At 45.8% G+C, this 14,707-nt stretch overlaps 1 protein-coding gene across 1 annotated transcript in view; it reads right to left on the reverse strand.

Annotated features, from left to right (window-relative positions):
• inhbab (inhibin subunit beta Ab) overlaps window positions 1-12,524 on the reverse strand; it is a 22,489-nt gene extending 9,965 nt beyond the window's left edge. Inside the window, exons 1-5 of the mRNA XM_031806760.1 lie at window positions 12,194-12,524; window positions 5,526-5,693; window positions 4,713-4,967; window positions 4,584-4,620; window positions 4,410-4,444 (exon numbers count right to left, since the gene is read on the reverse strand). Coding sequence (XP_031662620.1) covers window positions 4,410-4,444; window positions 4,584-4,620; window positions 4,713-4,967; window positions 5,526-5,693; window positions 12,194-12,524 — 826 coding nt within the window. The remainder of the gene's footprint in view (window positions 1-4,409; window positions 4,445-4,583; window positions 4,621-4,712; window positions 4,968-5,525; window positions 5,694-12,193) is intronic.
• Window positions 12,525-14,707: the final 2,183 nt, after the last annotated feature.

The following is a 14,707-nucleotide window of genomic DNA, read 5'->3' on the forward strand; positions in this document are numbered from 1 at the left end:
CCCCCCCATTACTACTGTATATTTCACTACTTCCTCCCTCTCTACCCACCCCATTACTACTGTATATTCACTACTTCCTCCCCTCTACCCCCTCCAAATCCTACTGTATATTTCACTACTTCCTCCCTCTATACCCCCCCATTACTACTGTATATTCCCTACTTCCTCTCTCTACCCCCCCCCCATTACTATTGATATTCACTACTCCTCCCTCTCTACCCCCCATTACTACGGTATATTTCACTATTCCTCCCTCTCTACCCCCCATTCCTACTGTATATTTCACTACTTTCCTCCCTCTCTACCCCCCATTACTACTGTTATTCACTACTTCCTCCCTCTCTACCCCCCCATTACTACTGTATATTTCACTACTTCCTCCCTCTCTACCCCTCCCCATTACTACTGTATATTTCACTACTTCCTCCCTCTCTACCCCCCTCCCCCCCCCCATTACTCATGTATATTTCACTACTTCCTCCCTCTCTACCCCCATTACTACTGTATATTTCACTACTTCCCTCCTCTCTACCCCCCCCCATTACTAATGTATACTTTCACTACTTCCTCCCTCTCTACCCCCATTACTACTGTATATTCACTACTTCCTCCCTCTCTACCCCCCCCATTACTACTGTATATTTCACTACTTCCTCCCTCTCTACCCCCCCATTACTACTGTATATTTCACTACTTCCTCCCTCTCTACCCCCCATTACTACTGTATATTTCACTACTTCCCCCCTCTCTACCCCCCCCCATTACTACTGTATATTTCACTACTTCCTCCCTCTCTACCCCCCCATTACAACTGTATATTTCACTACTTCCTCCCTCTCTACCCCCCCTCCCCATTACTACTGTATATTTCACTACTTCCTCCCTCTCTACCCCCTCCCCATTACTACTGTATATTTCACTACTTCCTCCCTCTCTACCCCCCCATTACTACTGTATATTTCACTATTCCTCCCTCTCTACCCCCCCCCCATTACTACTCTATATTTCACTACTTCCTCCCTCCTCTACCCCCCCCCATACTACTGTATATTTCACGTACTTCCTCCCCTCTCTACCCCCCCGACCATCGTCCCATTACTACTGTATATTTCACTACTTCCTCCCTCTCTACCCCCCATTACTACTGTATATTTCACTACTTCCTCCCCTCTCTACCCCCCATTACTACTGTATATTTCACTACTTCCTCCCTCTCTACCCCCCCATTACTACTGTATATTTCACTACTTCCCTCCCTCTCTACCCCCCATTACTACTGTATATTTCACTACTTCCTCCCTCTCTACCCCCCATTACTACTGTACTATTTCACTACTTCCTCCCTCTCTACCCCCCCATTACTACTGTATATTTCACTACTTCCTCCCTCTCTACCCCCCCATTACTACTGTATATTTCACTACTTTCCTCCCTCTCTACCCCCCATTACTACTGTATATTTCACTACTTCCTCCCTCTCTACCCCCCTCCAAATCCTACTGTATATTTCACTACTTCCCTCCCTCTCTACCCCCCCCATTACTACTGTATATTCCTCTACTTCCTCCCTCTCTACCCCCCCCCCCCCCCCATTACTACTGTATATTTCACTACTTCCTCCCTCTCTACCCCCCATTACTACGGTATATTTCACTACTTCCTCCCTCTCTACCCCCCATTACTACTGTATATTTCACTACTTCCTCCCTCTCTACCCCCCATTACTACTGTATATTTCACTACTTCCTCCCTCTCTACCCCCCCCCATTACTTACTGTATATTTCACTACTTCCTCCCTCTCTACCCCTCCCCATTACTACTGTATATTTCACTACTTCCTCCCTCTCTACCCCCCCTCCCCCCCATTACTACTGTATATTTCACTACTTCCTCCCTCTCTACCCCCCATTACTACTGTATATTTCACTACTTCCTCCCTCTCTACCCCCCCCATTACTAATGTATATTTCACTACTTCCTCCCTCTCTACCCCCCATTACTACTGTATATTTCACTACTTCCTCCCTCTCTACCCCCCCCATTACTACTGTATATTTCACTACTTCCTCCCTCTCTACCCCCCCATTACTACTGTATATTTCACTACTTCCTCCCTCTCTACCCCCCATACTACTGTATATTTCACTACTTCCCCCCTCTCTACCCCCCCATTACTACTGTATATTTCACTACTTCCTCCCTCTCTACCCCCCCATTACAACTGTATATTTCACTACTTCCTCCCTCTCTACCCCCCCTCCCCCATTACTACTGTATATTTCACTACTTCCTCCCTCTCTACCCCCTCCCCATTACTACTGTATATTTCACTACTTCCTCCCTCTCTACCCCCCCCATTACTACTGTATATTTCACTACTTCCTCCCTCTCTACCCCCCCCCCCCATTACTACTGTATATTTCACTACTTCCTCCCTCTCTACCCCCCCCCATTACTACTGTATATTTCACTACTTCCTCCCTCTCTACCCCCCCCTCCCCATTACTACTGTATATTTCACTACTCCTCCCTCTCTACCCCCCATTACTACTGTATATTTCACTACTTCCTCCCTCTCTACCCCCCATTACTACTGTATATTTCACTACTTCCTCCCTCTCTACCCCCCATTACTACTGTATATTTCACTACTTCCTCCCTCTCTACCCCCCATTACTACTGTATATTTCACTACTTCCTCCCTCTCTACCCCCCATTACTACTGTATATTTCACTACTTCCTCCCTCTCTACCCCCCCATTACTACTGTATATTTCACTACTTCCTCCCCTCTCTACCCCCCCATTACTACTGTATATTTCACTACTTCCTCCCTCTCTACCCCCCATTACTACTGTATATTTCACTACTTCCTCCCTCTCTACCCCCCATTACTACTGTATATTTCACTACTTCCTCCCTCTCTACCCCCCATTACTACTGTATATTTCACTACTTCCTCCCTCTCTACCCCCCATTACTACTGTATATTTCACTACTTCCTCCCTCTCTACCCCCCATTACTACTGTATATTTCACTACTTCCTCCCTTTCCTCACCATGGAGGAGGAGGAAGAGTCACTGTGTCACCCTAATTCATTCTTATCGCACGCACGCACGCACACACATGCACGCACACACACACACACACACATGCACACACACACACACACACACACACACACACACACACACACACACACCACACACACACACACACACACACACACACCACACACACACACACACACACACACACAGGAATACAGTAAGCTATACTCATGACTCAGCATGACATCATCGTGAGTTAAAGCATGTCGAGTGTCATCACACCGCTGATTACACATGTTGGAATGGATTCTCTAGGGAATTTCTCTTCACCCCTAGTGTCAGTTTCTTGGGCAGTGGTTTTCCTTGAGGATAACTCGCTGATAAACGTGACCTGTTGGACTGTTGACTTGGGACGAGGTGGCGGTCCGATAAAACAGTGTACACAGTGTCACATGGTTACATCTGTGGGGTTCTTACAAGTCCAGTGTGCTGAGTGAGTTGTTGTTACATTTGTACCATTCGAGTGGCGCGCTTCACAAGCATTTTTTTTCTTCATTTTTTACTTTGTCTGTGAACTACTGTGAAAACCATTTGTATAAAGCAAGTCTGATTAGGCTTAGTCAGAGTAATTCATTTCTTAATATATGGCTCTGGGCTTTGGCTATATCACAGCCTCTGCCATAGAAACAAACAGAGCATGGTGTCGGTGATTGGACCTTTAAAATGCAATATCTAGCACAAACTGTTCAAAACGAAATACCTATTTACAAGTGCTAGGTAAAAAAAAGAAAGGCTATCAGGTTTAAGGTAAGACCCATGTGCAGACTGTGTTGAAGTAACAATGTTTATTGTACCAACAGGGGAAGGCAACTGACAGGTCAAGGCGGGCAGGAGTCGGTAACCACAGTAGGGGGCAAAAGTACAGGACGGCAGGCAGGCCCAGGGTCAGGTCGGATAGAGGTCGGTAAAACCAGAGTAGGGGGCAAAAGTACAGGACGGCAGGCAGGCCCAGGGTCAGGTCAGATAGAGGTCGGTAAACCAGAGTAGGGGGCAAAGGTACAGGACGGCAGGCAGGCCCAGGGTCAGGTCAGATAGAGGTCGGTAAACCAGAGTAGGGGGCAAAGGTACAGGACGGCAGGCAGGGTCAGGCAGAGTGGTCAGGCAGGCGAACTCGGAGTCAGGACAGACAGGGGTGAAAACCAGGAGGGTGAGAAAAGAGAGACCGGAAAAAACAGGAGCTGAGACACTAAACGCTGGTAGGCTTGAACAAACATGACGAACTGGCACAGACAGACGGAAAACACAGGTATACATACCCAGGGGAGCAGCCCTCTAGGGGCGCCACCCGGCGTCCTACCTGGGCGCATACCTGGCTGAGCGGGGGTGCTGGCACTGGAACACAGAGATGAGCCCTGGGTCCAGGATGTCCCTAGCGGAGACCCAGCACCTCTCCTCCGGGCCATAACCCTCCCATTCAAAACAGGTACTGGAATCCCCTGACCCGAGGTCGAACCTTCAGGAGACGTCTCGCCCTGTACGCCGGTCGGCCGTCGATGAGACGGGGTGGCCTGGAAACAGGAGACAAGGGGCAGTCAGACATGGCTTTAACTCTAGACACAGAAAAGGTAGGAACAATATGGAGGGACAACAGAGGACAAACAGCAGAGGGGATAATGATCTTGGAGCGCGAGGTCTCGGTTTCCGGGGATGTAGGACAGGTTCCAGCCCACGATGGCACCAGCAGCCCAGTCAATGGAGGGATTGTGTTGCTGGAGCCAAGATAATCCCAATACCACGGGAACCTGCAGAGACTCAACCAGCAGGAATTGGATTGTCTCGCTGTGGTTCCCTGACACTCGTAGGTTGACCGGGGTGGTCTGGTGGGTGACCCGTCCTACAGAGCGCCCGTCCAGCGCTTAAACACCCATGGGAATGGAGAAGGGTTGAGTTGGGATGCCAAGCTTGGACGCCAGGGTAACATCCATGAGACTCACATCGGCCCCACAGTCAATGAGTACCTGGAGAGACTTGGACTGGTCGCCCCACCGCAGGATGGCACGGAGAGGGGGGCGAGCAAGAGGAGACGAAAAATGAACTTTAAGACCCACCAGAGGTGTACTCACTCCAAGGAATGAGCTAGGACTCTCGAAGGGACAGATAGACACATAAGGACCGACAGTACCGCAATACAGACGACTATGACCGACAGTACCGCAATACAGACGACTCTGGGTCTCAAGTCTGCGTACGCCTTTGGCTGGAGACAGCCTAGCCCTGCCAAGCTGCATCGGCTCGGGAAGAGGTGAATCGGCGGTCTCCGGAGACTCTTGGAAGGACTCAAGTAAGCTTGGATCCTCTCGGGGACAAAAACACTGGGGACTTCCAGAGTTCATCAGATGCAAGGTGGGATCCCTGAGAGAGCGATGCGGACCGCAATCGTACCTCTTCTCCCTCCAACGTTCCTGTAGCTGACCATCGATCCGGATGGTTAAAGCGATGAGTGAGTCGGGATCGGTTGGTAGTTCTCGGGCTGCCAGCTCATCCTTTATCTCCTCCGATAATCCGTGCAGGAACATGTCGAACAGCGGTTCCATATTCCAGGTACCCTCTGCTGCTAGCGTGCGGTACTCCACCGCATAGTCTGCCACACTGAGGGTGTCCAGCCGAAGCTGGAGTAACTTCCGGGCAGCATCTCTCCCACAGCTAACTACTGTATATTAAATGTCTTATTGAATATCTGATCTGTAATAAACCATATCAGGTCTTTTCTACTAGAACGGGATCACAGCTAACTACAGTATATACTGACCTACGTCTAGATGTAATGGTATAAATCTCAGCGGTCTATGAACAGATGTCCAGGTTTGAGGTCAATTACCATTATTGCTTTTCATGAAGGAAAATTTGACAAATTTTTTTTTGTTTATTTCCTGAACATGACTAAAATGGAACGGAATTGGCCCCAACCCTGATTTCATATCTCTATGATTTTGCTATGTTCTCTTAAATCATTCTCTGTAAGCTGACATGACTTTTCCCTCTTAGATTTTATATTTCTTTCTTTCTTACTTTCTTTCCCTTTCTCCTCCACTTTATTAGTCTCTTCACCTCCTGTACCCTCTCTTTCATCCCAAGCATTTTTGTCTCTCCCACGTTTTGTCTTTTCCTTCTCCGTGTAACATGATGAACAGCTTTTCACCTCTGTCTGTATTATAACGATGAATTGGTTTTGTGTAATGTGATACCTAAAGCTCTCTACCGGAGAACAGTGTGTTTTCCTCTATGTCTATCCACTGTGGAAAGATACAGCTGGTCGTTGTTGGTGTTACATAATCATCAAGGGGGGGATTGATGTTAAAAATCGTACCACTGTCAAAGGTTATACGGTGACAAATAAGACAAAGGTCCAAGGACCTCTTACCAAAACAGAAGAACATGCTCCAAAACAGAGTAAAGTTGGAAAGTAATGAACTCACTGGAGCACCCATCGGTGTATCTCCTTCACTCCATACGGCGTTGGCCCACTCCAGGGCTTTGCCTGAGATGCAGGAGACGAGGGCGGACACACTCTCACGCCCCGAAGGAGCCGGGTGGATGGTCGCCAGGTAGAGCTCCAGCTGTAGTAAAAACCCCTGGCAACATGGTCGCGTGCTGCTGAACGCGCTCCTCCACTGCAACTAGGTCTGCTCCTGCTGACTGCATTCTTGAGGTGAGTGATTCTGTAATGCGTGTATAAGTGCCAAAAATACAGTCTAAAACAAAAGTGCCACGCCTGACAATCATCCAAATAACAATCACTCACAAATACAACATGGGGAACAGAGGGTTAAATAATAAACAATTGATTGGTGAGTGAATCCAGGTGTGATCAGACAAAGACAAAACAAATGGAAAATTAAAAGTGGATCGGCGGTGGCTAGTAAGCCGGTGACGTCGACCGCCGAACGCCGCCTGAATAAGGAGAGGACCGACTTTGGCGGAAGTCGTGACAGTCATGTGCAAAACAAAATGTTTATGTTTTGTTGGTGTTCAAAACATTGGCGTCTCTAGACAATGGATGGATAGAATATCCCTGGGTGCGAGAAACCTCTGTGAAAGAAAGAGAAGGAACGTGTGTTTGTAGACCTACAGATGTAGGCTCTTAATTTGATCACCCTGTTGCAGGCAAACTTTCCTGCAATGCAGCAAATTAAAAACTTGTACTTTTTAAAAAACTTCTGACTTTGAAATTTCATACTTGATTTTCACTTATGAAACTTTTATCAACACCTACAAAAAAAGGTATATTATTTACAATCCACGTAATAATTCACGTTCTCTTTTGCTGCAGGATTATTTCCCTGCTGTAGTAAACTGGCTCAAATGTCTTACATACATACAGTCTTACATCTGAGACTTTCCTGTGAAATTCAAGCACAATAACTGAATTTTCCCACTTGTGTTTGTTCAGTATTGAATTGTCCATAAGAAACAGTGACTCGTGACATGACATCTACAGGCCTACTTTAGGCTAAAGCAGAGGCTCTCAACCTTCCCCATTCTGAGAGCCACTTTCCCCCTGATTTTTCCAGGAACCCCTTCCCTTGAAAGCTCACTGAGGTCCCCCAGGGTTAAGTCCTAGGTCCCCTGGTTTAGAATCACTGGGTACCAGAGTGTGCTTCCCTGATTCCTTGTTCAGAGAGTTTCAGCTCTGTGTACAGTAGAACACGGTGACATTCTCCAGGGATAGCCGGCCTTTGTAGAAGAGGATCATAGCCTTTGTGAAGCCCGTATGAATGCAGTCACTGTGCCGCCTCGCTCGTATGACTGTCCGCCTTGTCCAAAACCACGGAGTCCGACACAGCTCCCAGCCCCAACCAGGTTGGAGCTCTCTGAAACTAGCAACTAGCAAAATTGGTTGAAATGACATCACCAGAACCAGTCTGGTTGACATTACGTCATGACGTCATTATGATGCCATTTTAACCAGTCTTGCCCAGTTTTGACCATTGAGGAGACCCCTTGAGCAGAGCAAGATATTTGAGAGTGAAATCAGGGTGATGTCAACCATAAGACATAATACAAATATCAACTTGCAATTGTTTACTTAAATGCACTGTTTATGAATGTGGTATTTCAGTTGGCTATGTATGGGTTACTAATTTGTTATTGTTATTAACCATTAGGCAGGTAGCCTAGTGGTTAGAGTGTTGGGCAAGTAACCAAATGGTTGCTGGATTGACTCCCGAAACTGACAAGGTAAAAATCTGTTGTTCTGCTCCTGAGCAAGGCAGTTAACCCACTGTTCCCCAGGTGCTGAAGATGTGGATGTTGATTAATTAAGGCAGCCCCCTGCACCTCTCTGATTCAGAGGAGGTGCAGAAGACACAAAATGCAGAAGACACATTTCAGTTGAAGGAATTTAGTTGTAGGTATCCCTCTTTCATTCAGTTGTACAACTGACTAGGTATCCCCCCCTTTCATTTAGTTGTACAACTGACTAGGTATCCCTCTTTCATTCAGTTGTTCTGACTATGTATCCCTCTTTCATTCAGTTGTTCTGACTAGGTATCCCTCTTTCATTCAGTTGTACTGACTAGGTATCCCCCCTTTCATTCAGTTGTTCTGACTAGGTATCCCCCCTTTCATTCAGTTGTACTGACTAGGTATCCCCCCCTTTCATTCAGTTGTTCTGACTAGGTATCCCCCCTTTCATTCAGTTGTTCTGACTAGGTATCCCCCCCCTTTCATTCAGTTGTACTGACTAGGTATCCCCCCCTTTCATTCAGTTGTTCTGACTAGGTATCCCCCCTTTCATTCAGTTGTTCTGACTAGGTATCCCCTTTCATTCAGTTGTTCTGACTAGGTATCCCCCCCTTTCATTCAGTTGTACTGACTAGGTATCCCCCTTTCATTCAGTTGTTCTGACTAGGTATCCCCCCTTTCATTCAGTTGTACTGACTAGGTATCCCCCCTTTCATTCAGTTGTACTGACTAGGTATCCCCCTTTCATTCAGTTGTACTGACTAGGTATCCCCTTTCATTCAGTTGTTCTGACTAGGTATCCCTCTTTCATTTAGTTGTACAACTGACTAGGTATCCCCTTTCATTCAGTTGTACAACTGACTAGGTATCCCCCCTTTCGTTCAGTTGTTCTGACTAGGTATCCCCTTTCATTCAGTTGTACTGACTAGGTATCCCCCCCTTTCATTCAGTTGTACTGACTAGGTATCCCTCTTTCATTTAGTTGTACAACTGACTAGGTATCCCCTTTCATTCAGTTGTACAACTGACTAGGTATCCCCCCTTTCATTCAGTTGTACTGACTAGGTATCCCCCCTTTCATTCAGTTGTACTGACTAGGTATCCCCCCTTTCATTCAGTTGTACTGACTAGGTATCCCCCCTTTCATTCAGTTGTACTGACTAGGTATCCCCCCTTCATTCAGTTGTACTGACTAGGTATCCCCCCTTTCATTCAGTTGTACTGACTAGGTATCCCCCCTTCATTCAGTTGTACTGACTAGGTATCCCCCCTTTCATTCAGTTGTACTGACTAGGTATCCCCCCTTTCATTCAATTGTACTGACTAGGTATCCCCCCTTTCATTCAGTTGTACTGACTAGGTATCCCCCCTTTCATTCAGTTGTACTGACTAGGTATCCCCCCTTTCATTCAGTTGTACTGACTAGGTATCCCCCCTTTCATTCAGTTGTACTGACTAGGTATCCCCCCTTTCATTCAGTTGTACTGACTAGGTATCCCTCTTTCATTAGTTGTACAACTGACTAGGTATCCCCCTTTCATTCAGTTGTACAACTGACTAGGTATCCCCCCTTTCATTCAGTTGTACTGACTAGGTATCCCCCCTTTCATTCAGTTGTACTGACTAGGTATCCCCCCTTTCATTCAGTTGTACTGACTAGGTATCCCCCCTTTCATTCAGTTGTACTGACTAGGTATCCCCCCTTCATTCAGTTGTACTGACTAGGTATCCCCCCTTTCATTCAGTTGTACTGACTAGGTATCCCCCCTTCATTCAGTTGTACTGACTAGGTATCCCCCCTTTCATTCAGTTGTACTGACTAGGTATTCCCCTTTCATTCAGTTGTACTGACTAGGTATCCCCCCTTTCATTCAGTTGTACTGACTAGGTATCCCCCCTTTCATTCAATTGTACTGACTAGGTATCCCCCCTTTCATTCAGTTGTACTGACTAGGTATCCCCCCTTTCATTCAGTTGTACTGACTAGGTATTCCCCTTTCATTCAGTTGTACTGACTAGGTATCCCCCCTTTCATTCAGTTGTACTGACTAGGTATCCCCCCTTTCATTCAGTTGTACTGACTAGGTATCCCTCTTTCATTTAGTTGTACAACTGACTAGGTATCCCCTTTCATTCAGTTGTACAACTGACTAGGTATCCCCCCTTTCATTCAGTTGTTCTGACTAGGTATCCCCTTTCATTCAGTTGTACAACTGACTAGGTATCCCCCCTTTCATTCAGTTGTTCTGACTAGGTATCCCCCCTTTCATTCAGTTGTTCTGACTAGGTATCCCCTTTCATTCAGTTGTTCTGACTAGGTATCCCCCTTTCATTCAGTTGTTCTGACTAGGTATTCCCCTTTCATTCAGTTGTACTGACTAGGTATCCCCCCTTTCATTCAGTTGTACTGACTAGGTATCCCCCTTACGCAGCCTACATAATAGTATACTGTTCAAGAAAAAGCTTTCATTCCCGAAATAAGCTCGGATGCACAGGGCCAACCAATGACCATCACCTGCAATTCAGGAGCCCATACTTCCTTCGGGACCACTGAGACAGTCCTCATAAAATCTTTTCCACCACACACATTTTGGGACATCACATGAACAAGACATGAGTGGCGTATATCGTGTGAAAGCAGCTATACAAAGAAGAATTTTTAAAAATCCACCTAGTATTTAATTATCTCTGTTTCAAACCACCAAGCTGACTCATGTTTTACCACACCTCTACAATATTACCATGCGTTTTTCAAGCAAGCTGGCTTCATATCTATCTACAGCTTGAGTGAGTTCCATTACACACTGATCTGTTGAAACTGTGACGCATGTTGATGATGTAATGCTCTGACATCATAGGCCTACCTACCTGAACCTGACTAAGGAGGCACCTTTGTGTTTATCTCCTTGTTATTATTTGACTTACTGTCCACTGCTAAAACATGTCAGAAGACTGGTAACAGGAAGAATGTATTCATCAAAAGTGGAAATGTTTATTTAGCTTTGTGTATTACTGCTTTAAGGCTGGTTTATACTTGCTCGGTCTGACGACATGTCTGTAGACAATTAGAATGCGACAAATGTCACCGGTCAAAACTACATTTAATTTATACTCCGGTAGAATGTCTGTAGACCTTTGCTGAGACTCACAACCGTAAGCAATTTTCTGTAGTTATCTCGCCATTACCTTGTAAATAATAATAATAAGTAAATAATAATAATAAATAAATAATAATCTTGTTGTGATTTATCTTCCTGTAATAATGAATAGAAATTAGCTAACGTTAAGACGTTGTCAGCTACTGTATGCTCTGGTCATTATTAGCTAGCTAGCTAAAAAGCTAGAAACCATCCAGAAGTTGCTTTTTAGTTGCCTGGTTTGCTAGATTGACATAACTACTAAATAAATGTTTTAGCGGATGGGTTTATTGGCATTAAAATACAGCTATTTGGACCACCAGGCTGCTGATTTCTTGCAGCCTGTCATTTTTTTTGGTTTATACTTTTTTTCATAATGACAACGACAAGTTTAATGTCAGATGACAAAATAATTTTCAAGATGTCACTGCTAACACTGTCAACAAACGTGTCGATACACAGACTTTAAACCAGCCTTTTACACAGACAAATGAGTCAGCAAATTAGAGGAAACCCTCTCTGCCTTCCTCAATGAATCTACATATATGTACATGAGCTCTTTAAATCCCTCTACTCCTCTTAAAGGGGAAGTTTAGTGTTTTACAACTTAAGGACAGATGGGTGTTCATCCTCAAAGTGGTCTATATGCCAGTTTAAACTATTATCCATGGTTAGATTTTCTTTCAAGAGCCACGACAAACTTCGGCTAATTTAAACCACTGGCAGATTATTTCCTTTCTCTTTGACATGACTCCAGTACCATTTTCACAGAGCTGAGACGAACCAAGCATGAGCTGTGCTGAGCTGGCCTGCTTACACATCCATGATAGTTGCTGGAACTGTGCTGAGCTGGCCTGCTTACACATCCATGATAGTTGCTGGAGCTGTGCTGAGCTGGCCTGCTTACACATCCATGATAGTTGCTGGAACTGTTCTGAGCTGGCCTGCTTACACATCCATGATATTTGCTGGAGCTGTACTGAGCTGGCCTGCTTACACATCCATGATAGTTGCTGGAGCTGTGCTGAGCTGGCCTGCTTACACATCCATGATAGTTGCTGGAGCTGTGCTGAGCTGGCCTGCTTACACATCCATGATAGTTGCTGGAACTGTGCTGAAAAGGACAATGTAAAATAGAAATAATTCCTCTACGTTAATGTGGATGCTGCCATGATTAATAATCATGAATGAATTGTGAATAACGATGAGTGAGAAAGATACACAGGTGTAAATACCCCCCCCCCAAAAAAACTCCCCTGTTATTGGTAATAGTGAAAGGTTAGCATGTTTTGTTGGTATGAACTTTGTCCCTCTGTAACTTTCCCACTCATCATTATTCACATTTCATTCATGATTATCCTTATTAATCATGGCAGCATCCACATTAATGTACGGAAATATATTCCACTCTTATTTACAATTAAAAGTGACTCCAAAATGACACAATACATTATTTACCATTCATTTGTATTGGCCACAAAATAATTAGAAACAACCAAAACAAGCAGCAAAAACATTCAACAGTTTGTAGTCACAATATTGATGTAGCCATTGCGTGCTAGGTATATGGCGTGCTAGGTATATGGGGTGCTAGGTATATGGCGTGGCTAGGTATATGGGGTGCTAGGTATATGGGTTAATGGGTATATAGGTATATGGCGTGCTAGGTATATGGCGTGCTAGGTATATGGGGTGCTAGGTATATGGCGTGCTAGGTATATGGCGTGCTAGGTATATGGGGTGCTAGGTATATGGGGTGCTAGGTATATGGCGTGCTAGGTATATGGGGTGCTAGGTATATGGGGTGCTAGGTATATGGGGTGCTAGGTATATGGCGTGCTAGGTATATGGGGTGCTAGGTATATGGTGTGCTAGGTATATGGGGTGCTAGGTATATGGTGTGCTAGGTATATGGGGTGCTAGGTATATGGGGTGCTAGGTATATGGCGTGCTAGGTATATGGCGTGCTAGGTATATGGCGTGCTAGGTATATGGGGTGCTAGGTATATGGCGTGCTAGGTATATGGCGTGCTAGGTATATGGGGGTGCTAGGTATATGGGGTGCTAGGTAATATGGGGTGCTAGGTATATGGGGTGCTAGGTATATGGCGTGCTGGTATATGGCGTGCTAGGTATATGGCGTGCTAGGTATATGGGTGCTAGGTATATGGTGTGCTAGGTATATGGGGTGCTAAGGTATATGGCGTGCTAGGTAATATGGGGTGCTAGGTATATGGGGTGCTAGGTATATGGCGTGCTAGGTATATGGGGTTGCCTAGGTATATGGGGTGCTAGGTATATGGCGTGCTAGGTATATGGGGTGCTAGGTATATGGGAGTGCTAGGTAATATGGCGTGCTAGGTATATGGCGTGCTAGGTATATGGGGTGCTAGGTATATGGGCTGCCTAGGTATATGGCGTGCTAGTATATGGGGTGCTAGGTATATGGGGTGCTAGGTATATGGGGGTGCTAGGTATTGGCGTGCTAGGTATAATGCGTGCTAGTATATGGGGTGCTAGGTATATGGCGTGCTAGGTATATGGGCGTGCTAGGTATATGGCGTGCTAGGTATATGGCGTGCTCTAGGTATATGGGGGCTAGGTATATGGGGTGCTAGGTATATGGCGTGCTAGGTAATGGGGGTGCTAGGTATATGGGGTGCTAGGTATATGGCGTGCTAGGTATATGGGGTGCTAGGTATATGGGGTGCTAGGTATATGGCGTGCTAGGTATATGGCGTGCTAGGTATATGGGGTGCTAGGTATATGGCGTGCTAGGTATATGGCGTGCTAGGTATATGGGGTGCTAGGTATATGGCGTGCTAGGTATATGGGGTGCTAGGTATATGGGGTGCTAGGTATATGGCGTGCTAGGTATATGGGGGGTGCTATGGGGGCTAGGTATGGGGTGCTAGGTATATGGGGTGCTAGGTATATGGGGTGCTAGGGTGCTAGGTATATGGGGTGTTAGGTATATGGGGTGCTAGGTATATGGGGTGCTAGGTATATGGGGTGCTAGGGGTGCTAGGGTGCTAGGTATATGGGGTGCTAGGTATATGCGGTGCTAGGTATATGGGGTGCCTAGGTATATGGCGTGCTAGGTATATGGGGGTGCTAGGTATATGGGGTGCTAGGTATATGGGGTGCTAGGTATATGGCATGCTAGGTATATGGGGTTGCTAGGTATATAGGGTGCTAGGTATATGGGGTGCTAGGTATATGGCGTGCTAGGTATATGGGGTGGCTAGGTATATGGGGTGCTAGGTTTATGGGG

Source organism: Oncorhynchus kisutch, linkage group LG27 (genome assembly GCF_002021735.2).
Source record: "Oncorhynchus kisutch isolate 150728-3 linkage group LG27, Okis_V2, whole genome shotgun sequence".
Classification (NCBI taxonomy): domain Eukaryota; kingdom Metazoa; phylum Chordata; class Actinopteri; order Salmoniformes; family Salmonidae; genus Oncorhynchus; species Oncorhynchus kisutch.